At 33.9% G+C, this 27,378-nt stretch overlaps 1 protein-coding gene across 1 annotated transcript in view; it reads right to left on the bottom strand.

The window, feature by feature from the left end:
• Positions 1–548: 548 nt before the first annotated feature.
• LOC308509198 (putative ATP-dependent RNA helicase DDX60) overlaps positions 549–27,378 on the bottom strand; it is an 83,895-nt gene continuing 57,065 nt past the window's right edge. Inside the window, exons 28-39 of the mRNA XM_081076951.1 lie at positions 25,767–25,914; positions 24,261–24,413; positions 22,058–22,162; positions 19,612–19,812; positions 15,880–15,984; positions 15,471–15,612; positions 13,780–13,901; positions 8,344–8,491; positions 6,882–7,024; positions 4,346–4,497; positions 3,071–3,133; positions 549–2,896 (exon numbers count right to left, since the gene is read on the bottom strand). Coding sequence (XP_080933077.1) covers positions 2,797–2,896; positions 3,071–3,133; positions 4,346–4,497; positions 6,882–7,024; positions 8,344–8,491; positions 13,780–13,901; positions 15,471–15,612; positions 15,880–15,984; positions 19,612–19,812; positions 22,058–22,162; positions 24,261–24,413; positions 25,767–25,914 — 1,582 coding nt within the window. The 3' untranslated portion in view covers positions 549–2,796. The remainder of the gene's footprint in view (positions 2,897–3,070; positions 3,134–4,345; positions 4,498–6,881; positions 7,025–8,343; positions 8,492–13,779; positions 13,902–15,470; positions 15,613–15,879; positions 15,985–19,611; positions 19,813–22,057; positions 22,163–24,260; positions 24,414–25,766; positions 25,915–27,378) is intronic.

Raw genomic sequence — 27,378 nt, 5'->3', positions numbered from 1 at the left:
TAAAAAACCACTTTGATTTCTATGTGTCTTGGTTTTTAGACATTGATGTAGTGCATGTTTTTAAATAATAAAAATGGACTTAGCCAAAGAGAGTCGAGATCCCTAACATGGGACATCAATGATGGGTCAGTTCCAGAATACAGAGTATTTTATCTCCAGACAAAATGAACCACTGGTGTTTTTCTAAGCCTATATAATCTATGTATAAATGCTGTTACACAAAAGATCATCTTTAAGTAAGGCAACCAAGGAGTAATACACAGCAGTCCTTTTGCTCTAAGAATGAAATGTTTTGTTCAAGTTTAGGGTCAAAAATAGATTACAGAAGAGTGATTGGAGGCTGAGGTTGGGCGGGGGGTAAATGATTACAGTTGACTCTTAAACAACAGGGAGGTTAACTACTAATAGCCTACTATTGATTGGAAGCCATACCAATAACATAAACAGTCAATTAACACATATTGTGTATGTTCTATGTATTATATAGTCAGCTAGAGAAAAGAAAATGTTAAGAAAATCAACAAGAAGAGAAAATTCACTTATAGTATTGTATTGTATTTATTGGCACCATAAGTTTACATTATTTACAAGAGGAATCATCTGTTAGTACCTACATCAATATTGTCTTATATGATAGAAACACTGTAGATGTTATACATATTAACACTAAACATCAAGTATGAAAATATAAAGTAAAAAATAAATTCATATTTACTTACAGGCATAACAACTCATGCATTGATATCAAAGAAGCAGCAATACGATTGCTTTAAGGTAGTCTAGCGTAATCCATACAATTGCTTCATGGTCACCTAGTCTATACACCAGAAAATGAATTATTATACATTTTTATGGCATACAGTATTAGAGTCATACTCATAATACAATATTGGAAACATTGTTACTTAAAAAAAAAAACAACACTTACCTGTGATGATAGGCTGATACAAAGCTTTTCCAATTACGAGAAAGGTCTATTGTACGGTAATGTAACTCTTTGAAAGCAGTTATAACACAGTAAGAAAACTAATGCATTCTTAATTTTATATTAAATATCACACACTTTATGTAAGGACAGGCTATCTACTTCCTCACAAGCCTTGCATATGATGAATGCTCAGTCGATGATGACGAGACAAAAACATCTCATACCCTTCTTGCATGAAGACACTCACACACAAACACACAGGTAAGTTTATTAACTGTACAGCATGATGATTATTTACTATTTACTAAGAGGAAGTGGATCATCCTAAAGGTCTTCATCCTTGTTGTCTTCACACTGAGGAGGCTGGGGAAGAGGAGGATGAGGAGGGGTGGGTCCTGCTGTCTCAGCAGGGGCAGAGGAGAAGGAGGAGGAGGAGGTGGAAGGGGGGCAGCAGAGGCAGGCATACTCAGTGTAATCTTACAGAAATACTTCTTAATTTCTGTCCGACTCGTTTGCCTTTCCATTTTTCTAAAAATGTTTCTATACAGTACCGATCCTTCTTCCACCATTTGCTTTAACTTCAGTGCCTGTATCATAGAAGGGTCCATGGTGCCAAAGAAGTCAAAAGCAGTCGTAAATAATCAGAACCCTTGACAGATTGCCTCAGTTCCGTTTGCTTTCTGGCACTGCTTCTGCATCTTCTTCCTCATCATCTGGCACTGTTCAGAAGCAATCATCTCCATCACCTTGTCTTCTGTTAGTTACTCTGGTGTGGTATTTATGAGATCTTGAATCTCTCCAAGATCCATATCTTGAAACCCTTCACTACCACCACCATCTTTTTTTGCAATATCTACCACCTTTTTTTGCAACATCCACAACTTCTTTCAGATTTCCTTGATTGGCTCTGTCATATTTTATGGTAGTAATTAATATAATAGACTAGTATCTACATATACTTTTTTGCATTCATGAATACCTAAATTTTCTTATTTTTATTTCAATATTCTAGGCTACATGGTTCATCTGTTTTTTCAAATTGTCGCAATCTCCAAAAAATTTTCCAGTATACATATTTATTGAAAGAAATCCACATATTAGTGGACCTCCACAGTTCAAACCCATTGTTTGAACTGTTGTTCAAGAGTCAAATGTGTACATAAACTATTACACAAAATGCACACATGTGTGCAAATGGATTGAAAGATGCATAGATTTAACATAAAGAGATCAATGGTACATAGATTAAACCCATTTTATTTTTGTGTGGTTTTCCAGTCACTAATATACAATTAAAATCAAGCCAAATCATCAGCTACATTTAACCTTTAAAACATCACAGAATTTATACCAAAACTCTCATTTATAAATATAATTTTAAAACAGTAGTTTAAAATTACCAGAAGATACTATTTTAATAGGCATATATCTAAATCACATAATCACATTTATTAGAGAGAATATATTTCAACTTCAGGATACAGTAACCATTTATTTTAGCCTTAGTAGACCTTGTTTTACAAACTGTGACATTGAGGAAAAATATGTTCAGAATGTAATATGTGTGTATACCACACAGAGCAAAATTATTTTCCAGTTATGTACAAAATCCTTGCATTTTCTCAATCAATCTGCAAATTATCTGAGACATAAGCATTATTACTCAACTATATAAAGAAACTAAGACTTGGAAATATTAAATAACTCATCCAAGGGTGCTCATGAGAGAATATGGCAGGTTTGATCACAACTCTAACTGCAAAGTGCTTGCTCTTTCTACTTCATCATATACGTATTTTTGACAAAAAGCATGAGAATCATAAAGTATGAATTAAAAATATTTTAAGAGGTTTAGACTGACTTAGTTTTTAGACTTTCTTAAATTTTTCAGAAAAGGTTTTACTCAGTTGTTCAAATGCTAAGACCACATTGTCGTCTTCATTATCACATAGTTCACGCAAGGAAACACTGTAAATGAAAATAAATGTATATGAAGCACCCATTTTAAAAGAGGCGTTACTATTAGACTGACATTCCCCAGGCAGGCACAATTAAGTAACCCTCACCATGAATTTAACATTTTTCAAATTACCATTAAATTATTAAAAAATTTGAAATTAGTGTTTGAAATATATAACACACCTGATAGACTGAATGGTGAGTGAAAAATCTTTCAACAACTGGTAAGCATCTCCTTCATTCATTCTAAACAAAATTACATTTGGAAAATTAACCATCTAGAAACATTGAAGAACATCTTATATCAGGTTGAAATGTTGGATCTGTCAATCATAGGTTACTTTTGTCTGTCAAGATGTATTTACCACAATCATTTTTGCCACAGATTCCCAGATGATGATTTAACCTGTGGCAATAGTGATTATGAATTCAAGAGTCACAAGTGTCACAAACACAGATAATAAACACAGAAGGCTGACCATTTCAGGAGAAAACCAAGGTAGGAAAGTAAAGCTCAGAAGAGTGAATGAAAGATAAAGAATCAAAACAAATGAATTACTTACTAATAGCACAACGGCTTTATTCACAACGAGTCATATTTTTTAAAAATGAGCAATATATCTCAAGAGTGTCAGAAGTTTTAACTACTTCAGTTCAACACAGACTTGAAAGAAAGGAGAGAAAAATACAATCTAAAAAAGGCATAATAATAAAAAATATTGTTTATTTTTTAGATATAGCTTAAATGTAAATATTATTAAATTATTCTTATATGAAAAAGAATTTATGTAAAATGCATACTGAATTCCTGATTGGTGTGACAGAATGCCCTTCCCCACATCTAGGTGCTCAGTGCTTGAGCCAATTTCTCCATTCTACGTAAATCCTGCTCACTATTTTTGAAACTAGTTTCCCTGCAAAAGAACTAAAACAATTGCCATATTTTCGGTCCTCAGATGTATGAATTACATATTTTTTATATAGTTCTCTCAGATAATAAAGATCCTAACAATATTTATTATTATTCAGTGTTAAAATATCTAGTAAAGAATATATAGGATATTAATACATAAAAATATATCTGTGAGTATGTGAAAATATTTACATCTGTAGAGTAACTCTTTATGTCAAATGAGTCAGCCAAAGTCCCAAGATTTTGCAAGTAAACCGCAAACAAAAATAACAAACTCTTGCCATTAGTCTCTAAGAAAAAATTCCAGTATCTTTAGCATAATTAACCTGCACTTGAAATTATACAGTCTTTTTCCTAAAATTCATTATGTTCATCCATTCAATGTATAAAGATGGAGACAGAGATCAACACAGAGGTGGAGATGGAAATGGATCTAGATCTAGACATAGAGATGGAGATGAAAGAGAGAGACATGGAGATGGCTGTGGGCATGGAGATAGAGCTAGGGGTAGAAATAGACATAGATGGAAATCGATAAAACATACCTGTTGTCCTGGACTAATCCTATCAAGGAACCATGTTTGTAAAAATCCAGTGCATAAGCATTAAGTGGCATTCTTCTTCCTTGGCTGTCAAATTCCTGTGACAACAGCACAGGAGCCTGAGCGTGGTGGATACCAATTGTGCGCAGAATGATCTGCAGAAATATGACTCTTCTTAATTGCTTGTTTATACACAAAGAAAGCTTATAATTTATTACCCTGTGCTTTGCAGTTACTTCCTTAACCAACATTTGTAAAGCACACTGTTCATGGTGAAGGAAGAGGGTGTCTTCCATACACACTGTGGTGGTGCTATCCTAACCCAACCTAGAGAATGGCTTGGCTCTACCTATGAACAATACTTTCCTCACCGCATACTGATGGCAACTTCAACCATCCAGCCTAGAATATCGCAAGAATCCCTAGGAAAGAAAAGCTGATTTAAAAATTTATTATTATCTTAATTGGTGCAGGTAATATCTTTATAAACAGAGTATCAGGGAGCCAGTGCCTTATGTCTCAAGAGAAGAGTTCAACTGAGCAACTCTAATAATCTTTAAAATCCAATTACCAGAATAAAAAGAAATGGGAGGAAGAAAAGGAACGAAAAAGGGAAACGAAAAAAGGAATAAAGCAAATGAATAGTTTCCATGCCTGCTCTATTTTTTAAAACTACATGGGGCCAATAGGAACTCTAGTACACTGCTAGTGATGGTGTAAACCAGTACACTACATTCTCAAATGACTTGTTTGTAGCTTGAAAAGTTACTATTATTAAAATTTCTTGGAATACTTTTATCCCAGTATGGTCCAGAAAATTTTTTTGACCCCGAAAATCCAGAAAATGTATACTCAAGGGAAACTATTGCACAGGTATACTAGATGTTTATAGCAACCCTGTTTGTAACAGCAAAGACTAGAAACAAACACAAAAACTTATTAACAGGAGAACAGGATCAACAGGTTGTTTTATTTTCACGTTATGAAATATTATGAAATAGTAAAAATGAAAATTAGAGCTTCAAGTCACAACACGAATGAATCTTACAGACATAGTGTTGCGTGCAAAAAAAGCAATTTCCAAGAGACCACAGTACGTATTCCTTTACTTTTTACAAAATTCAAAAGCAGCAAAAATGAAACATGATTTTGGAATATGACATTTTTTGAGGAGAATTAAAAACACAAAGTTTAGGACAGTGGATATCCTGAGGCAAGAAGAGAGAGACGAGTGAATGAAATAGAGGAAGAAGACACGGCTGTTCATTTCAATTTTATGTCTTATAGCTTAGCTATATGCCATTTAAAGATACGTATGTATACATATTTAATGTTACACTAAAATGTAACAGACAATACAACAAGCAAAATAAGTTTTAAGAGATTATAATTTACACTAGTGAAGTTGTATAAAGTGAGTTGAGTACGACAAAGGGCACGTTACACTCCAGCAATTCTCTGGAAATATTCACCAGTGCAAGGTGCTTCAAAATGACGTAGACCCGACCCCTTCTCTCTGGCACACCATCAGGAATAACTACATGCCTGAGCCAGTCCATGCCCTGTACATTACGGGTCACTGATAATTTCTGGTGACTGCATGGCAATAAGACATTATGTTCTGTTATCACTGTATCTGTGTCCTTCCAATACCCCATGGAAAAACTTGCATATGGAAAGGAAACAGAGTGAATGGCACATACTGTCCATAAGTTTGTACAATAGAGAGAAGGGAATATTACAACACCTAACAATTAACATGCTTTTTTAACGTCGCTAGCTACACAGCTCTTATATAAGTAATTAATTGTTGTCATACAAATGAAATACAGGAAATAATCTTTATAAATTTATTGCTTTTGTAAGCTAAAGTGCACTCCTTTATTATTTCTATGCCAGAATTCTGCATTTTCCAAGGGTACTTTATTATAAGACATCATTCAGATAGAATTGTCCATTTAAAATGCACGAAGGTCTTCAAAATTGTTTTAAGTGGCACTGGACTATTTTACATAATAGAGGACTGATTTTGGAATCAAATGGAGTTGAGACATCATTCCATAATATTGAATGTAACAAAACATTTTCTTTCTCAAATTTTACATTGATATAAATTAAACTTCTGTAATCTTATTCCAATATTCAAATGGATTATTCGGCATATTCCAAATGTGTCCAGTTCTTTGTCCCCTATCAAGGATTACCAGTACTTATAGTAATATCAGGAAAGCCTGAAGATAGCTTTATGTGCTGTTTTCATAGCAATCCTTTGTTAATCTCCCCTAAAGTCTTCAAAGATTGAAAAAATAATAGTAGTCCTGGAAGTTTGCTGCAATGAAGCAGAGTCCCTCAGGTCAATATTGAGAAACTGAAAAGATACTGCTGCCAAGACTACCTATCCCTGGATATTTCTGTTCATTAAACTGGATTTTTTTTTTTCAATTTGGGAAAGTTGAAGTCCTTTCTGAGCTGCCTGAAAGTATAAATACACATTTTTTTCTTAAAGACATTTTATTTATTAATCCCATTTTCCACTTACATGGTTTGGAGTTTCTGATTGAAGCAAATCACTGTCACAGTTCCCCGAGAGACAAGCAAATGGAGAAATAGCTACTCTTCCTTCCTTGCAGTTCATCAAGTGAGACACAAGTTGAGAGTCGTCACATTCTTTATCTGTAAAACCTGGCCATAATAGGTTGGGATAGATTCATTTTTAAATATTAGCCAAATTATCAAGCCTTACGCACCTGTTCTAGATCATGCTACAGGGGAGCCATTCAACTTTCCAGGACATACATCATAATGCAGACTGAGTAAGCAATATCACATAAAGTGAATAGCGAATCTTGGCATAGAATATATTCAATAAATGTTAGCTATTAATATTACTATCAATATTACATACTTTTGTTTTATACTTTAGTTGCTTTGATCAACAGGTAATAAAAGACTAAATTTAAATTATATACTTTTAACACAGAATTATTATTACCTTGGTACTTTTTCCCACTAAACTCAAACTTGACCTCTGACTCTTTCTAGACAGGGTATTTATTCCAAGTAGCCACTATCAGTAGGTTTGGAAATGGCATCTGAAAAGGAATATTTTTTCAATTCCTATTCTTATAAAGCATCATATCAGGCATTCAAACTTGGCTTTAATTTGTAATGGAGACAGTATATTCACACACTCCTATTTTGCTTCCTCTGGGATGCTCAATAACAGTGTCCCACTGTGATTGTCTGCTTTTTATTCATGTTACTTTCCACTTTAATTGGGTTCAGAAAGCTACAAGCTCTAGCTCCTTGACTTTTTCAGTTGAGGATGTTAGGATGTAATGAAACCAGGAAATTATTACCCACAGCTCAACTCTTTCCCTTTCTCCCAGTCCACCTTTTCCTGTGTACTTTGCCCTATAAGAGTTCCATTCAACAGCTTTTGAAAAAAAGAACAAAGTTCAATAGTGTAAACAAGAGCAAAGTTTAATAGTGCATGTTTATGTGCTAGGTACTATTTTATAATATTCACTTAATTATTTAACTTAATTATTTAAAGTTCACACAAACTAGTTAGATAATGTTATATTCTTTCTCATATATCTATAGAGGAAATTGAGGTATGAATGTGGAGTCACTTATCCAAAGTCTCACTGTTAGTAAGTACCAAGGCCATAGTTTGGACCCCTGTATCTGCCAAGAGTCAATGTTCACGAGTACTATGCATATTTCCTGTCATAATCCCTAGATGTCCTTACTCCATTTTCCAGGACTAACCCAAAAACAACCTTTAATAAAGATGGTTTATAAATGACTCTATTTAGTTTCATTCTCCATTGCCCTTTTAACTTCAAATAATCACTTTCTTTCTTTGGAAGTCAGAAGGAATCCCCTACTAAGACAGACTTATTTTCAGGGCTCTGTTCTTCTTCTGGGAGAAAATACTCTTAGGCAAGAGGATTTATTCTTTAAATTGTTCCACAATAAAGGTAAATGATACTTACTTATGTTTGACAATGGGAGTTGATGTTCCTGTTTCATATCAGCCAATTTGGAAACAATGAGTAGGAAAGAGGCAAAGTCCTTTGTAACTTGTGTGTTATACTCATGTAAAGCAGCATTAAAATCCTTAGGGAGATCCTCAAGGAACACCTAAATTATAAAGGAGAGTATCAAGAAAACCTGGTGGCCAAATATTTTTTCAGAGAGTTCTCTATACCTTCCTTGAAAACTGAAACTTTGTAAGAAGGGCAAGGAACACTGCAATACAATTCTATAATTATCTATTTATTCAATAATGTAACTGTTTCATTCATTCATCTTTGAATTTAAAGTAAAATTCATTTTTGTTTCTATTTGCATTTATTAAAATCAATTGTTTTACTGCTAAAAATGTGCTTTCACACTACTTAATCAAAACCATCTTTTAAATAGAAGCATGCCTTCAAATGACATTTGATTTATGCATAGTTCATTTTTGGTTTATGTTTGGAGAGCAAGCGACAATATAAAATGCATTTGCATGCCTGGAATAAACCTCCCTTGACTGTGAGGATTTTTAAAACCTCACTGGATTGATTGTGCTAATATTTTGTGAATTATTCTACCACATTACAAGTATTTTTAGAGACAATAGATATTCATTTTTATCTACCCACTCATTATCTTTTCCAGGGTTCTTCACATCCTCCCATATTTTCATGTTCTCCAAGTTTAGATTTTTTTTTCTGTCTGCCTAAGGTATATGATATTTCTTTTAGCATAGATCTTTCAGTGGGCATGCTGGTCGCATGTGCGCGTATCCACACACATACACCAAAAATACCTGCTAGAACTAATAAACAAAATCAGCAAAGTTGCTGAATAAATATCAACATTAAAAAATTAGTTGTGTTTCTGTATATTAAGTATCTTAAAAGGAAATTAAGGCAATCTCATTTACAATAGCATCAAAAAGAATAAATTACTTATGAATAAACAACCAAGGAAGTGAAAGATTTTTACACTAAAAAGTATGAAACACGGATGAAAGAAATGATAGCAGACACAATGGAAAGGCACGCCATGTTCATGGATTGGAAGAATCAATATTTTAAGATGTCAATACTTCCCTAAATTATCTGCAGATTCAATGTAATTCTTATAAAAAATCCCAATGACATGTTTTACAGAAATAGAAAAATAATCCTAAAATGTAAATGGAACCACAAAAGACCCTGAATAGACAAATTGATATTGAGAAAAAAGAACAAAGCTGGAGGCATCACACTCCCTGGTTTTAAAATATATTACAAAGCTATAGTAATTAAAACAGTATGGTACCAGCATAATGACTGGCATATAGATCAATGAAACAGAATAGAGAGTCCAGAAGTTAATCCAGGTATATATAGTCAGCAGATCTTTGACAAGGGTGCCAAAAATACCTAATGGGGAAGGACAGTCTCTTCCACAAATGGTGTTGGCAAAACTTGACATACACATGTACAAGAATGAAACTGGACCCTAACTATACACTACATAAAAATAAACTCAAAATGGATTAAAGACTTAAATGTAAAACCTGAAACTGTAAAACTCATAGAAGAAAATATAGAAACATTGGTCTTAGCAATGATCTTTTTTGATATGACACCAAAAATGCAGGTAACAAGAATTAAAATAAGTAAATTGGACTATATCAAACTAAAAAGCTCTGTACAGCAAAGGGAATAATCAATGTGTAAAGGTTCCAGAATAGAAGAAAATAGTTCTAAACCATCTATGTGATAAGGGGATAATAGCTAAAATATATAAGAATCTCCTACAATTCAATAACAAAAATAAATAATTTTTTTAAATGGGCAAAGCACTTGAATAGACATTGTTCCAAATAAGGCATACAAATGGCCATTATGTGTATTAAAGTTCTCAACTTTACTAAAAATGAGGGAAATGCAGATCAACACCACAGTGAGATTTCAACTCGTATCTGTTAGGATGGATATTATAAAAAAGAAAGAAAAAAAAAAGAAACGTGTTGAGAAGGATGTAGAAAAATTAGAACCCTTATACATTGTTGGTGGTAATGTAAATTGGTGCAACCTCTGTGGGAAACATATGGAGGTTTCTTCAAAAATTAAAAATAGGACTACTATACGATCGAATAATCCCAGTTCTAGGTATAAATCCAAAGAAAGTGAAATCCGGATCTTGAATAGATATATGCACCCCTATGTTCACTGCAACATTGTTCACACAAAATTTAGAAACAACCCAAATGTCTATCAACAGATGAATGGATAAAATTATGTGGTGTACACACACAATGCAACAGCAGTCAGTCTTTTAAAAAAGGAAATTTTGCTATTTGCAACAACATTGTGCTAAATAATATAAGCCAGTCACAGAAGGACAAATACCGTGTGATTCTACTTATCTAAAATAGTCAAACTCACTGAAGTATAGAATAGAAAGGTGGTTGCCAGGGGCTCAGTGGAAAAGGAAATGGGGAATTGTTTTTCATTGGATATAAAGTTTCTATTATACAAGATAAATAAGTTCTAGATATTTACTCTAGGACATAGTACCTGTGTAAACAACATAGTATTGTAAACTTTAACATACATCAAGGGGATAAATATAATATTAAGTCTTCCTATCAAAAAAATAAGTCATAAAAAAACTTTTGGAGGTGAAAGATATGTTTAGTACCTTGGTTATGGTGATGATATCATGGGTGTATGTATATTTTCAAACTCATTAAGATTATACGTTAAATGTGTGCAATTTTCTGTATATCAATTTTACCTCAATAAAGCAAAAAAAGAGCAGACAAATGCATATCCTCTTGCTATTTTATTAAACCAATTACAATATGCTTACCCTGTTTTAACATATATGTTAAGTATATATATACATTTATGTATGAAAATAAACAGAGAGGAGTGAAAATATTTCCTTTTATTTTCTAGCTTCCATTATTTTTATTAACAAGTCAGCTGTCTAATTCATTATTACCTTTTTCAAGGAAATGTTTATTTCCGTTTTAGCAGATTTGTGATTTCCTCTTTGTTTTTGATTCCTATTAGTTTTAATTTAATGTTTAGTTATATTTATCCTTGAAGTTGACTACGCTTTTGAAACTATGGAGGGCTATCTTTCATCAGCTTCAGAATTTCTCCAGCTATTAGTTTTGAATACTCTTCTGCCATTTTTCTCCCTCTTCTTCTGGGATTCCTCCCATATAACATTAAACATTAAATTTACATGTCTCTTATGCTATCTGCTTTTATTTTCACTTTTTTCTCCCTGTGTGGACACCTTCTATTGAGCTGTCAATTCTCTGATTCTGATTTCTGATATGTACTATATTCTGATCAGATATTATATTTTTTCAATTCTGGAATGATAATTATCCAGTGAAATTATCTAACCTTTCATCACTTTTGCCTATCTCTTTCCCTGTTTTCTTGAACATATTATTCATACTTAAAGTCCTTGTATCTTAATTCCAATATCTGGATATCCAATATCCAGATCCAATATCTGGATCATCTGTGTAACTGCTACGACCTGTTTTTCTTCCTGCTAAATTGATAATATATTTTTGCTTACTCACTTTTTTTAGTTTTGGGGGTGGAGGGGGTGGCTATTTTTGTTTCTTTTTTTTTTTTTTTTTGCACCAGAAAATGTTGATAAAAGGACCTGATAGGCTTTAAATGATTATTTTAGTATTAAATGGCTAGTATTTTCCATCCAAATGAGTTCCCCCGTTTTTGTGTTTAGCCAAGTGAGTGAAGGTGTGATCACTTCTGTCCAAGTATAGACCGAAGGGAGTTGGTCCCGTTTTCTAGTTTTAATAAGTCTCAGTCTATATCTGATTTATCTCTGTTCTGAGGTCATGGTCCTTTTGGGATTCCGAGTATGAAGGTGGTGGGTGTCAGTCTTTTCAGCCCTAAAACACGGCCAAAGATCCACCTCTTTCCTGCAGAGCTTCTTAACTTACTTTCATACCTTCCAGTCCAAAATGGCTTCAGAGATGTCTTGGGGTGGGGGGGGATACTAACGTGTAAATAAAAGCAGACCTCCTCTCTAGTGGATTTTTACTTAAGAAATGCATTCAGATAACAAAATATTTGGTGTAGAATCCAAAAACTTCATGCAGACTTGGTACCCAGTAAATATTCTGTGGTTAAAACTCGCTATGTCTCTCAAGTTTCTAGCCGGTTACTCCAGTACCATGCGGTCACTAATAGCTTTATTCATTCTTTTAGTTTTGCGTATTTTGCTTTGTTTTCACCTATCTCATAGGAGAGGCTCTCTGCATATGCTCACTACAATTTTCAACCCATGTTGAGAATAGACAAATTCTTTGGGAGGAAAACCATGCTTGGAGATTCCTATCACACCTTGGATAAGCTTTTGCCATTTTATCATTTTAGCCAATCTAATCCTCACTACTTCCACAGCTCTGTCGCAATAGTAATAGCCACCTAAAATATCCTACCTGAAAATAAACAAATTCCCAATCATCTTTAAGAAAAAGGGGAGGGAGGGAGGGAAGGAAGAAAGGACAGACGGAGAGACACACACACAGGAGGCCTGTACTCATAACCTTTTATTGTATTTTTTGTAAGAATAAAGATACTGACTTTTCTAAGTTAAATACAAATTTATTAAGACAAAAAATTAAATGATAGTTCAAGAATGTACATATGATTTAAAAGCGTAAAGATGATAGGTCACTGACTAAAGTTGTGTTCACTGGTCTAGAGAAGATTCTGTGAGGGCTAAGATTTGTAATTTGACATTGTGGGGTTAGACAATATAGATTAACTCATCCCTTTTTGTTCCTTGTCACCTTTTACTAAGGCTATTTGGTATATCCAGCCTATCCCACTTTTTCAGATTCTTGTGGATTACATTAATATTTGATGTTGATTTAACGATAGGAAATCATGATCAAAGAAAATGTTGCAAATAAAATTGTAAAACAGTTTTCCTGCTTCTAGACTATGTAAGTCAAGGGATGATTTCTTAGATAACTATTATAATATTTTTTCAGTAAGGACATATAATTCACAATATATACTTCCTGTTCATAGACCTATCTCAAGGTTAAAAGATCCTGAGACTGTAGATTCAGTGATGGGAACTATTAGTTCATTTAATGTACAGTTACCTACATTTTTGTCTTTAACCACTGAATGGTACAATTTGATACAATCAAATAGAAAACATGAGCAAAATCTTTTATTTTTTTTCCTCAAGGCATTTAATCTTTAATAGATTTATAGGGGGAAGCTTACGAATTACAGATTAAATAGAACAGTAATTATAGAAAGAACAAATTATTATACAAAACAAACAAATCCTAGTTTAATAAAATTTGACTGTTGCTTTTATGGTAAAATTTATTTATCTTAAATATTTAATGCCATCAGAATCATAAATTTTACCTTTGATTGATAAAACTTGATAGCAGCATCTTGGAACTTTGATGGAAGAAATCTTCTTCCAAACAGATTTGCCAATACTAACACTAGCTTTTCCATAACATCTTGAGAAAAACGTTTTGAGCCTGCACAAAACATATATCTTGTTATAAATGTAAAAATGTATGTTAATCCAATTTTTAATATTTAAATTGAACATTACATTGCATTTCACTTCATGGAAACTAAAACATTTTGACAAATATAGCAACTAAGGAACATGTGTGGCAGTTTTATGTCTGCGACTTCTGTCTCATTCTTACTGCTCCCAGTTTAGTTCAGACCCTAGTTGTTCCAAACACAAATTGCCTTATTTCCATACCTGGATTCTCCTTTCTTCTGTCAATGGTCAGTTTTACTAAAACATTTTATGGTCACATCCCTCACCTACTCAAAAATCTCTGATTGCATCTCAATGTCTCATAAACAAAATCCATTCTCCTTTGCCTAGCATTTAAGGCTTTCCCAGGTTTATCTCCCTTCCTTACCCTCCTGTCACTCAGGTTAAGATAGGGTCAACTTAACTTGCTTTTTATCCATCACAACACATGAGGGCTTTACTATAGTGGTTTAAAAGGTGCTACATTTAAAAACTTGGGCTCTAGAGTCTGACTACATATATTTGAATCTTTGCTCTGACACTTACTGAAATTTTGTGACCATGTCAATTTATATAATTTCTATGTACCTCAGTTTCCTCAATTAAAAAATGATAGCCATATTATCTACCTCACAAAGTTATCAAATTTTCTATCTCCATGTTTATAACTGCATACACTGCCCTCTCCACATACACACACAGAAATAAACACAAACAGCACATCCTGTTGCCTGAAATTATTTCTCCTCTTACAGAGCTTTTGGGGTGGCCTGAATTTTTCAAATGCCCTTGTTTCACAGAACAATGCATGTTCAGAGCACAGTGACTAGAACTATTGTGCAAAATAGAGTGTTTCTACCAGTTAATGATAAAAGATAACATTGTAAAAAGCACATTTCACCAGGCATTAGGAACTCTAAAAAATTTAAACACGAAGAGGGAAACATTTCTTTCAGGAACACAGTTTAAGAGATCTATTTAATTATAAAAAAAACTAAAAACTGTGTTAAATGGAGTATTACATGGCATTGCAAATGGAATTCATAAAATATTTACACAATTATTGGCAAAAACATATTTAAGGGGAAAACAAGATTCTTGCTTATGCAATAAATATATTACCAGCTATTTAAATACAGTATACAATTAAATTTAAAGAAAAAAAGAATGCGAAAAAATACTTCAAATAGTAATAGTAATTTTTTTTGATATAATACTTTCCTATATCCTTTTTCTACGATGAGCATACACTAAATTTAATTAAAACTAAATATTTATTTTAAAATTATACATTATTTAATACGTTCTGAATCCTGGAGTCAAGGAATCACTGAAGTTAATAAGAAGTTGACATTTTAAAATAGGTATCACAAAAATATGGCTGTCTCTCATATAATCTATATTGTAGGTATATAAAGGTTTATTTTTTCTAATTTGGTATCTAAATTATGTGAATATTACCTTGTACTCTCATTGTAGAAAAAAATATTCCTGAACAGAAGCACTTAGCTTCTGTTGCTAATTTTAGACTACACACAGGAAACATCAAGCTTACCTTTCTGAGTTGGCTGACAGAGATTATGGAAGAGGCCTCTTACAAGAAAATTGACAAAAACAAGATTAGAAGGCTCATGATAATGCAAATGTGATACAAGTCCAGCAAACCCCATCGGATTACCTTCTTGACTTAAATAGCCCTAAAGAACAAAAATAATTCATTAGTTTCGGTCAACTCAGCACATAGATTAATCAATAAGTAATTTATTAAGAGCCAGTTTAAAATAGTACTTAATGCCAATCTAAGAGATCGACAATCATTACCTGGCCCAATTTTGATAATTACATCAATTATAAGTAATGTAAATCATTGGATATAACGATCTGAAGACTACAATTAGTTCAGCATGATAAGAAATAGAGATAGTACCAATCCTATTTCACAAAAAGGCAAAGTACAATCATACCTCTTTCACCAGGAATTGCAAAGAAAACAAGAAGTAAAGTTTTAACATCTCCATGGTTCTGGGTTGTTTGAAGGACAGCAATGAATGCTTTAGCACTGACAGCACCTTTAAAGAATAATACCTTAATTCATACCATGTTCGTGATATGAAATACATTTGTAATGATAATTTAAGTATATTATAATTTAAAACTATTTTCTGTATATTATGATGTTTTGACTTAAAACAAACAAACAAACAAAAGAAAAACATTCTGACTGGGGAGAGACTACCATTCCCAGGGCTAGCTAGTATATGGAAAGATAACAACTTGCCTGAAAACATGCTTATCTTATGCGAACCAACCAATCCCAAGTTTATATTGTTTCCTTGCTTAACTCTCACAAACCAACCAATATTTCTCCTTCTCTAAATCACCCCAGGAACAGGTACCAGCAAGCTAGAGACCATTTATATAGCCCCAAACCCTCTGGAATTATTCAATCTAGCAAATTCTAAACTGTTTCCTCTGCTCTGTCTTATCTTTGCTGTGGAAAACTCCAATAAAGGCAGTCACCTAACATTTCCCCCTGCTTCCATCTTCTGCCTCCTGACCACCCTTGATATCTTCAACATGCAATACTGCATGGCATGCTGTGCCTTCCCTCTCTAGGACCCATGAGTATAATACTTTGTTTTTTTGAGCTGCTCCTCTGTTCCCTGTTGTGGACTGATCATCACATAAGAGAATACAAATTAAGATAGATATTACCCATATCTATTACACCACATAGATACCAGCAATATATAAGTTTCAATTAGATATCATATTATTTGCTTGACCATCTTCTTACATGGCAGATCCTTCCTTTCACAAAACAGAACATATAAAACAGAACCATCAGAAAAGAAGGATATTGCCAAATAATCTGGTAATAAATGTGAATTGAATTTACAAGCTTCTAGTTCTTGTATTGTTCTGGAAGAAAATAAGATATTATATTATTCCATGTCCTAAAATATCGTTGTAAAAATAATGGAACTAGGTTGATTAAAACCAAAGTAATACAAATATTGCTTGGTTTCCAGCGTAAAACAGCATTGAGATAGCAGTTCAGACATCTTTTAACTGCCCACTAAAATGTCTACGAAGTTCCAACAAAAGGCAAATTTCCCAGGGTCACCAAAATTTAAGCCTTTGGGCATGAGAATTTACAGGAACCAACTCTGCTCATTGAAAGGCCAATGGACTAGGAAGGAAGGGGAAGAGGGGGAAGGGAAGAAGGTGGAAAAGAAGGAAAGAAGAAGGGGAGAAAGGAGGTGTACTGTCCATCACCTTTACTTTGGGGTGATACTTTTTGAGGGTCCCCAAAATGTCCTTTTTTGTAACCTCTTTTCTCTCTTGCTCTACATTTAGTTCATAGATGGTAATAGACAGAAAACAGCAGAGTAATATTAGAGAAAAAAATTGAATGACATAAAAGAGTGATGCTATGCACATATCTGAGGGAAGATTTTAGAAGCAGAAGAAACAAAGTCATGGTTCTCGGACTAGAATGTGCCCGAAGAACATTGGCTTTTACCCTTCAAAAAAAAAAAAAAAAAAAAGCTGACCTGACCTATAAATATTGTTTTCTTTAGCAGCAAAAAAAATTTACTTGAAAATTATTTGGCATCCTCAATGGATGCCAAAAACTATGACTTCTATGAGACAAGGCACAATAGAATAAGGTAAATGGACAATATAAATTGACTGGTAAAAATTAATACATTATTGTTGAAATAATATGATATGAAAGAGTAATACATGAAATAGTACTAAAGAATTTCAGGAAAACTGCAAGTCTAGTAGTGGAATTAAAATCCACATTTATATTACTAAAAAGCAGAAGTAAAACTTTGGAGAGCTGCCATCAGCAATGTGGAAGATAAATATCATATGTTCTCTCACAATGAAGAAAAACGGAGAAGAGAAAAAGAATTTGTGATTTAAAAATTGTAACTTTTCCTGAAAAAGAGCCTCAACAAAGTTAAAACAGAAGCAAATATCAAGATTTAATTTAAGAAATATGTTCTTAGTTCCCAAACTACCTGAGCATTGCACTATTCAAATATACTTAACATTACTGAACTGTGTACACTTAAACATGTTTAAATAGTAAATTATATGTTATGTATATTTTATCACAAGAAAAAAATCTAAACATGCAGATTGAAAGTTCTCATTATATAATAACTAAACCATCAATAAAAAATGGACCCACAAAACAGAATATTCTGGGGATAAGATTTTGAAATACAAGGATTAAAAAGAAAGATTCATATATCACATAGGAAAAAAAAAAATCAAATTAATTCCAAGAGAACAGGAATGAACATGGTTACTCTAAAGGAGACTCTAAAATAGAGTCTAGTCCTCTATACTAGTAAATGCCAGAGGCAATGAAGCTATCTTAGTTTGATAGGATGAGCAAAGACAATATTCTCAGAATTGTATGTGCACACTTAAGAGTCTTTTACATGTGAAAATTACAGATAGATCTTCTCAATATGCCAAGGCAAACAATAAATAAACCACTCTGATAACCTTTTTGGAAAAAATTCAAAATGTTGCTAGAAGATGTTTTCATCCCTCCTATACAGAGGTAAAAATTAAGAGTTCGACAGGAGGAAGTTTTGGTCTGAAATGCTGTGTGCCTGCTCTAGAAGACCATCAACCAACATAAGAGCCAACTCATCATGGAATTCCTGAAAGAATCCTCACTTCAGCAAACTATCTGATTTAACTGGACATAGTAATCAATATACAAAAAGAGGGAAGGGGGTCCCTTTCACAATGCATCTTCAACAGGATGAAAATCAAATTATTTAATTATGAATTTTAAATTTCTCATTATGGGATTGAATGTAAAATATTCATCTGTGAAAAAACCTTCAGGAAAACTTATAAGCATATTCTGAAGTCCAATTAAATATAAATATGTATCAGTGTTTAAAAAACAAATGCACATCCTGCCTAGAAAAATGACTTAAAAACATACCAAAATGATGATGTGATTGTCTTTGGATAGTGGAACTAGGTACGGGTACTTTTTTCTTCTTTCAGCTTTCTACATTATCCAAATATTATCTGATGAACTTGCGTTACATTTTAGGAAAAATAAATTCTTTGATTACAAAATCATAAAAATAGTATTTCTGTTCCTAATGCTGGAAACAGGAAACTAACCCAGATATATATATCTGGTTTTTTATATATATGTTTTTCTATGTTATATTATAAATATAATATAAAATATATATTATATATATGTGTTTTTAACATATATTTTTAACAATATATTATATAAATATATTGTTTTTTAACAATATATTATAAATATATTATAAAATATATTATATTATATATATACATATGTCTTTTTTAATTAAAGTTTATTGGGGTGAGAATTGTTAGCCCATAGCCAGCACCCTTCACTACTCTAGGACAACGCCTATCATTCGTGAAAACCATAATCTTGGATAATTCCAAGTGCCCATCCAGACACAAACTCTATGACTGATAAAGGAGACAAAATTAATTATTATTTTCCCCCTCCACCCAGTCCCAGTCCTCTACTATTTAAGACATTACAAAGCATTACAGACTGATGAAATTGAACGTTATTGCTCAGACTTCTAAAAGACCAGCAGAACTGACCCCAGGTAGGCCAGTAATGAGCACTTAACCTTAGAAAAGGTTAAGCTCAGTACCTTGGCCTTGGCGTCCTCTGGGTCATCGCCCTTTGAAGCCAGTAGCATGAGTCGCAGGACCAGAGTGATGCTTAAGGGGAACTGTCCCCTCAGCTCAGGAACATTGGATTTGATGAGTTTTTCTATTTTTGGCAACGGAATGTTAAAAAAATAGACATCTCCCAGCAGGTCTTGACCTCGTCTTCCAGCACGTCCAGACATCTGGAAACAGAATAGAAGCACAGTGTAAAACTTATCTAAATACTTTATCACAATTAGAATTGAGACTTTTACATTGGGTTGGAACAAGTAAACTGTGCATATGTTTAACTATTAAATAACTGAAACTAAAATCCAACTACGTAGCATTGAGGAAATTTACCATGACTGAGAAAGAGCTGAAAGGGAGATATTTATCATTATTACCTACTTATTTCATGCCAAAAATTGTGCTAGATATTTGTATAATATATATAAAAAAAGAAAAACAAAAAACAACAAGAAAAGACCTTACCCTAATTTCAAGTTCACTTACAGCTAAATTTATCACATCAATTCTTTCTCTTCCCATCTTTTCCTCCCTCGTTCCTTTCTCTTTCTCTCTCACACACACAAGTGTATTAAGTTACAAATCACCAGAAAATTTGTGCACAAATTGAGAAAATATATGAGCAAGATAAAATTCAGAAACACTATTTGTAAAAAGCAAGTTAAGAACAAACTCTTTACAGAAATTATATTAGTTCTTACTTATTAAGTGCTTAGAATGTGCTGTCGTGTGTGTGTGTGTGTGTGTGTGTGTGTGTTCAATAAAACTTTATTTACAAAAACAGGTGGCAGGCCAGATTTGTCCCATGGACCATAGTTTGCTTATTCTTGCAATAAAGGGTGCAATAGATGGGATTATTTTATTGTTGATGATTTTTATAGATTTGTCTTTCTGTCTTTCTTATAGCTTTCTTTGCAGTTTTTATTGTTGTGATCACAATAATGGCTTTTACTTTACCAGTCATTAACAAAACACTAAAACAAATAACTCTACCCTCAAACAAGAAAGTTAGAAGTGGTATAAGGCTGGCTTAAACCCAGTAAGAAAGAGTCATGGAAGGTAATAATCACAGTAGCTAAAAAGTAAATGGCTTCTACCATGTGTCAAGCACTGAACTATTTTATGCATATGGACATAGTTAACTATTAAAACAGCATTATAAAGTTTTGTTTGTTTGTTTGTTTTGTCTTTTTGTATCCTTGCCCCACTTTACAAATGGGAAAAAATGAGGCACAGAAAGGTCAGGTGACTTCTCATGGTTGCAAAGTTTATAGGAAGCAGTGCAGTCAGGATAGAATGTGCTAAGTCCTTTAAACATTTTTTTGTTTGTTTTTTGTTTTTTACACAGACCTCACAACAACCATATGAGGTAAATCTAATCATTATTCCCATTTTACAATGTAGAAACTGGGACATGGGGAATGTAAGAAACTTGCCCATAGTCAAACTAGGAAGTTGTTTGGGAATCCAGGGTTCAAACCCTGACATTTTGACTCCTAAGTTCAGTAACTGAAATATCATAACACCCTGGCTCCAGAGCCCTAACTATGAGATTCCCAAAGTTGATATGGAAAGATAGTTCATGTACAGCATAGAAGCAGGAAAAGAAACAAAAAGGACAGGGATTGGTAAAGTGGTTAGAAATGAGGAGGTTATATTTGGTAGGAACAAGGGCTATAGGGGGATAAGAAGTGTTTACACAGGTAGGGAAGGGGACACTTTAATAAAAACTTGAATGTTGGAGGATATATCCAAATTTAACACCACTAGCAAAAATATTAATGTTCCTGAGCAGGGAAACCATATGAAGACAAACTACTCTGCATGCAGGAAATAGTAGCATAATGAAAACTGAAAATCAGGAAAATCGTTTTAATAATACAAAGCCAAGAATTTATGATGAAAGATAGTGGAAAAGAAATTGAAAGGCAAAAATTAAATACTATCACAGGAGGCTAATGAAATGGGATTTGTAAGACTGTGTATCAGGGGCAAAGAAGAGAGACACATTAGTGATAACTCCACAGCACAAAATCATGTGCACAGGAAGTGAACGAGTAAGTACTTATGAAGCACCTTCCATGTATATCTTTCCTACAAATCACTTCACTTAATTCTGCCAAATGCTGTGGAGTCATAATTATCATTCCTGTTCTGGAGATAAGAAAGAAGGATCAGGCAGTTTAGATATCTCACCCATGGTCACATAGCTGGTTAGTGACGGTCACATAATCCCCAACTCGTGTTTTTCATTATACCACAGCTAAAAATGACAGTCAGGCATGAATGAATGTCAAGGTATCCTAGCCCATAAATTGCAGCATGTTTGTAGATTAAAGACTCACATTATTATTATTATTTACTATTTTATAGCCGTATTTTAGTAACGCAATAGAGGATTTATGCACATCACAATACCTGTCTATAATTTAAAGCATCTAGATAGATTGAATTCTGAGCAAAAACCACAGATTTACAAGGCATATTGATTCCTAAAGCAAGTGTTCCGGTAGCTGTCACCACCTAGAAAGAGAATAGAACAATTACCTCATGAAAAAGGATTTCTGTAGAAGACCACATAGTTTTTGAACTTTGAACTTCAAATAAACCACAGTGGGAACACTAGCGACACTAACCATATTGGTATTTTTGCTGTTTCACAAACACATCGAGCCCATTTCCAGTCCAGGGCCATACCAGTCACTCTGCTCTGCACATCATATTGTTTCCCAAATATTTGTTTATTGGGTTTGTCTAGTTCTCTGCTCAAATGTCAAAAGAAATTTATGGACGACCATATTCAAAGTAAACCAAGTCTATCATCATTATTTCTCTTCCTACCCCATAGTATTCCTCTTCACAGCATTAATGACAGACAACCTGAAGTAATATTATTTGTTTGTTTAATTGTCCTACACCAGACTCCAAGCCCCATTCAGCATTGTATCCCCACGCTGAGAAGAGTACCTGGCACGTGATAGGTGTTCAGTAAATGTTTTTTGTGTTTTTTTTTAAATAAATAACTAGAAAGGGAATTTCCCTAGAACAGGGTAATAATACTTTTACAAACCCACTTGTGGGCAATTGCCTACTTCATCACTACAATTTATTTGCAAAGGTTATTTTAATGGCAATAACATATTAAAGTAATAAAAACAAAGTAAAATTTCATTTCTTCTCTGAATTGCCATAACTGATGAGAAAAGGAGTAGGGCAAACTTTAAAGTTTCCTAAATAATCCATTTTTGCTTATTTTTTCATATAATGCTGGGTATTTCTAATTGCCCTGTCTTTCCCTTTATATTGATTATCATACATGCCATGATTAATGTTAATGGTAAAGTATATGAGGTAATTTTCCCTAATTAATCTGTAACAGAGATCTATACATCTGTCAAAATGTAACATGCGATTCATTAATTGTTTATGTAAAGGTTTTTAATAAAAACAAAAATGGGAAAAGTAAGAACATTAAATTTAGGATATAACTAGAATAAAACACCTTTTTGAAAATGTGTTCTTTGTAACAGTTATCACTATTTCCACAATACAATTTCTAGGATGATCTAGCAACTACTATTTAATAGATATATTTTAGACACAGGATATGTGTTTCTTTCTTTCAATACATAATCATGTAGAAAAGTTTGTCCCCAGTTGTTGACTTTCAAAATAAACAAATAAATTGTTATTAGTTAAGAGAAAATCTAAGCTAAGTTTTTCATGACATATTTGGGGTTTTTCCAGGTTTGCCCTTTAATTATAATGTCAGATTTTCCTCAACATTTATTTATTAAGATGAAAAGATACTACCCAGAATAGCAGAATCAATCTCAGTCTCAATCACTCTCTCTTTTTCTCTCTGTTACACACACACACCACACATACACATACCACACACACAGATATAATGTACATCATACAGAAATTTAACATGGATAATTTGAAAAAGTCAGGATCTGTTTTTAAATATTACTCAAGATCTAAAATAACTATATAAACTCTCTCTGTGAATTCATCTAGACTATCCCCATATATCCTAATGGAACATACTAAATAATACATAACAAGGGTTTGGTATGCAAGTTATTTTGGGTAATCTTCCTCTTGTCCACTATCAGTGATGAGAGAAGAGCATTTAGGAGTGACATATCTAAAAACTCTACCAAGATATGCAGGGGGTCCCATGGAAGTGATCCATTCTTGCTCGTATTTCAGCTATTACATTGAGAAAACTTCTGATCAAAACACTGTCATAAATGTTTTCCAAGCCCATGAAAGAATGACTATAGTTAAAATTACATGAACAATTGACAAAATTCCCTAGGTACTATAAATGAAAAAGCAAGGGGTTGTTCTAAGATCAGCATAGGTAACTTCATTATAGAAATATTTGGAAAAGTATCTGTTTAGGGACTATTTTAATGTCATGGAAAAGATAAACTGAGTGATAAACTCCAAACCCCTTCCCTCAATTAAATAAGATGGGGAAATATGCTGTCATATCAAGGGTCATTCAAAAAAGACACCATTAGATGAGAAAAAAAAATACCCACTTTTCTTGGGTATTCAGTTTTATGTAGACACAGCTTCCAGTTTTAGAATGAAAAAATGTACCTACCCTAATAAAACCTTTCCTAAAAAGAATCTCAACTAACTGTTTTTCTTTGGCTTCCAAAGATGCGTGATGATATCCAATACCCCTTTCTGCCAAAGCCTTCAATTCTGCACCTTTTCTTGTGAATTTCACTCGATGAAACACCGTCTGCAAAGTCTAAAAGAAGCAAGAGTTTTAAGGATTTTGATCATTTTTTCCTAATTTTAACTTAAATCAGTACAAAAAGTATTTAAATGAAAATAACAGGCATACTACGTAATAATTTGGCTATATGAGGCAACTGTTGAAATTGACTCCACATGGGTACAAAGAACACTTTATGGCAGCAACAGAAACTATGCAATATATTCCCAAATCCTTCAGCAGAAAGTCTTTGTTTTTAATTTTATTATGTTAACGTTTTGTGTTTTTTTTCAAGATCAGCAGAAAGTCTTGCACTGTTTTACCACCCACGTACACACTCCCTATACCCTCCCCAACCCCAGCCTCAAAGGGTGAGAAGTACTGACAAAGTAGTAGATAAAACACCCAGAGAAGGTGTGCATGCCGCACCTGCTCCTGCCTGAGGGAGGTCAGTTCTCCACTGGACCACCTTCCCCGGGGAAATGGGGGAAGAAAGAGGGGTCTCCAAAAAGACAGAGCAGGGTCTTTACCCAATATGGTATGGGAATGGTTACTTCTCACTGTAAATTGTTCACAACAGGGCCTTAAAAATATTTATGCCCTAAGAAGGAAGTCCACTTGTGTACAGAGTTATATGTACAAAAATAAATACTACTTATAAGTAGAAAAATAAAAGTAATCCCCCCAAAATTGTACACATGTATACAATAAAATGGATATATATATATATATATATATATATATATATATATCCATACTATATATGTGTTTGTGTGTCCGTGTGTCTGTAGTCACAAATAAAAGATATAAAAGGTTCATCTAGAAGGGCAATGATTATTTCTGACTGATAGCATTGCTTTCCCTGCTACTAATTTGTATCTTCGAATTTCTCTATCATAAGCAGGAATCAATTTATATAAAAAAAAGTTTTAAAGAAAAAATGGCATACTATTTGAAGATATTTAAATGTCTTTTTGGTGGAATGTTTGGACTATAATATAGAAATCCTGTTTTTGAGAAATTTTGCGCATATTATTTAAAGTATATTGACCACAGGTACACAAATATTCAAATGAAGCATGTGAGATTGAAGGTCAGAATTCTGGCTGTGAAAACCAGTATCAAAGAAATAAATAATGAAAGGATAGGCACTCTCGGGGGTTAACTGTTAACAAGCAAGAAATGACCTCTAAATCCTAATCCTGTCTTTTTTAGACATGCTCTGTAGAGCCCTCAAGAGTTACATGTAGCCTGGAGGTTCCACAAAGACGTCTATTCTCGGAGAGACTGCATTTAGGTATTACATCCTGTGCTGCCTAGCTCTGAGAGGTAATGGCTGATAAGCGAAAGGAATTCCTGGAGAACGGTTTCACTGCAAGTGCTGACCTCAGTGTCCAGTGCTTTCTGATCAGCATACGTGCACTCCTGAGGGATTTCCAGGTTCTTCTCTAGAATCCTGAGTAGATTATCATGTTCGGCTTCATGTATAAAGCTTTGATCCATTTTTCTGGGCTTCTTCTGGCTTTTTTCATCTCTGTCCATAAAAAATAAATTTTAAATAATGAATAGTAAAATTTGGCCAATACAGAAAGCCCAAGATTTCCTATCATCACACAGACACGTACTCCTTTGTACATCTGTACTATCCCGACTCAATTTCCTTCCTCTAGTGCACTTCCTTATTAGCCTCTGGAACTTGCTGTCCCTATCAAAAAAATCCCCTACACACCCATATTTTCCTCTGAATGTTTCCTTTCCTTCTTGCTATTAAGGAGCCTACTTGCCAAATCCAGTCCCCACAGATGACCTTGCTTCCCCTTGCTAAAGTGGTGCCATTTGCTAAAGTGATGATCACTTTCTCTTTCTTGGCCTTTGTAACACTAGGCTTGTAGGTAAGGTTGGTGTCCTCCTTGCTCCTCATTGTCAATTGCAGGCCATTCTCTTTCTCTTCTTGTGCTGGATGGGACAGCTGTGAATTTGGCTGCTAAATGCTATTGGCAGGGCTATGCCCTGGAGAATTGCCCCCAGTTGAGAAGACCCCCCCCGCCCCCCGGAAATGCCAGGGAGGTTACAACATCCCTTGGGAATGGGGAAGTGGACCACAGCTAGTAACTGACTGATGGGACATAGAAAAACTAGCTACCTTGACTCAAATTGGGACAATTCTGTGGTGCCCCCAGATCTCTCTGTTGGACCAGGTTCAGGCCACATTCTGGAAAAACCCACAACCCTGTTAGTATTCTTCACCTTCCCTCACTTCCTCATAGTCCCTCATGAGCACATCCTTTCAATAAATCATTTACACAAGTATCCCCAGCTCTGTGGTTGTTACTGGGGAATCTGACCTAAGAAACTGCTCCATAAAGCCTATTTTAGACTCTGCGTCATCAGATTGTATCATCTGTTACTCTTCAGTGTAACAGCCTTTTATAGACACCAGGATCACATCCTTTCTTAAATTTTTCAGTTTGTCTCTTAACTGTGTACATAAGACAACTCCAAATATGAGAGGATGAGCGTCCCACCATCAAGTGTTCTCACCTCCAATTCACATTACCCTTAACTCAGGAGAATGTAATGCGTACGGAAAGATCTGGCCCTAATGTTTGCAGAACGTGGGCCAAAGTACTAAGGGAGGCCCATGCACTGTGTCTAACTATTTATGTTTTCAATCAAGGTTACAAACTGTCGAATAATACATTCCATCTTCCTACCTTAACAGATATAGCTCCATAACAACTTAGAGTTGAAAAGGGTGAGAGTGGCCTCCGGTGGGCATGCCTCCAAAGCTCCACTGACTCACAATTTTATGGGACTGGATACAGATGGAGGAGGGTCAGGGTGGTATTGTCCAAAGCACAGGGCCCAAGGCAGGGACCCCACGTACCTTCAGTATAATGATGGACTGAATAAGATACTAAAACATTCTTTATAGTTTTATAGCTTGAATTGTTGGTCACTAATTCAACTTGGAATGGTGGCTCCTAGTGCCCTGAAT

The sequence above is a fragment of the Rhinolophus hipposideros genome (genome assembly GCF_964194185.1).
Source record: "Rhinolophus hipposideros genome assembly, chromosome: 16".
Lineage (NCBI taxonomy): Eukaryota > Metazoa > Chordata > Mammalia > Chiroptera > Rhinolophidae > Rhinolophus > Rhinolophus hipposideros.
Note: the sequence above shows the minus strand (reverse complement) of the source record. Positions and strands in the feature narration are given on the sequence as shown.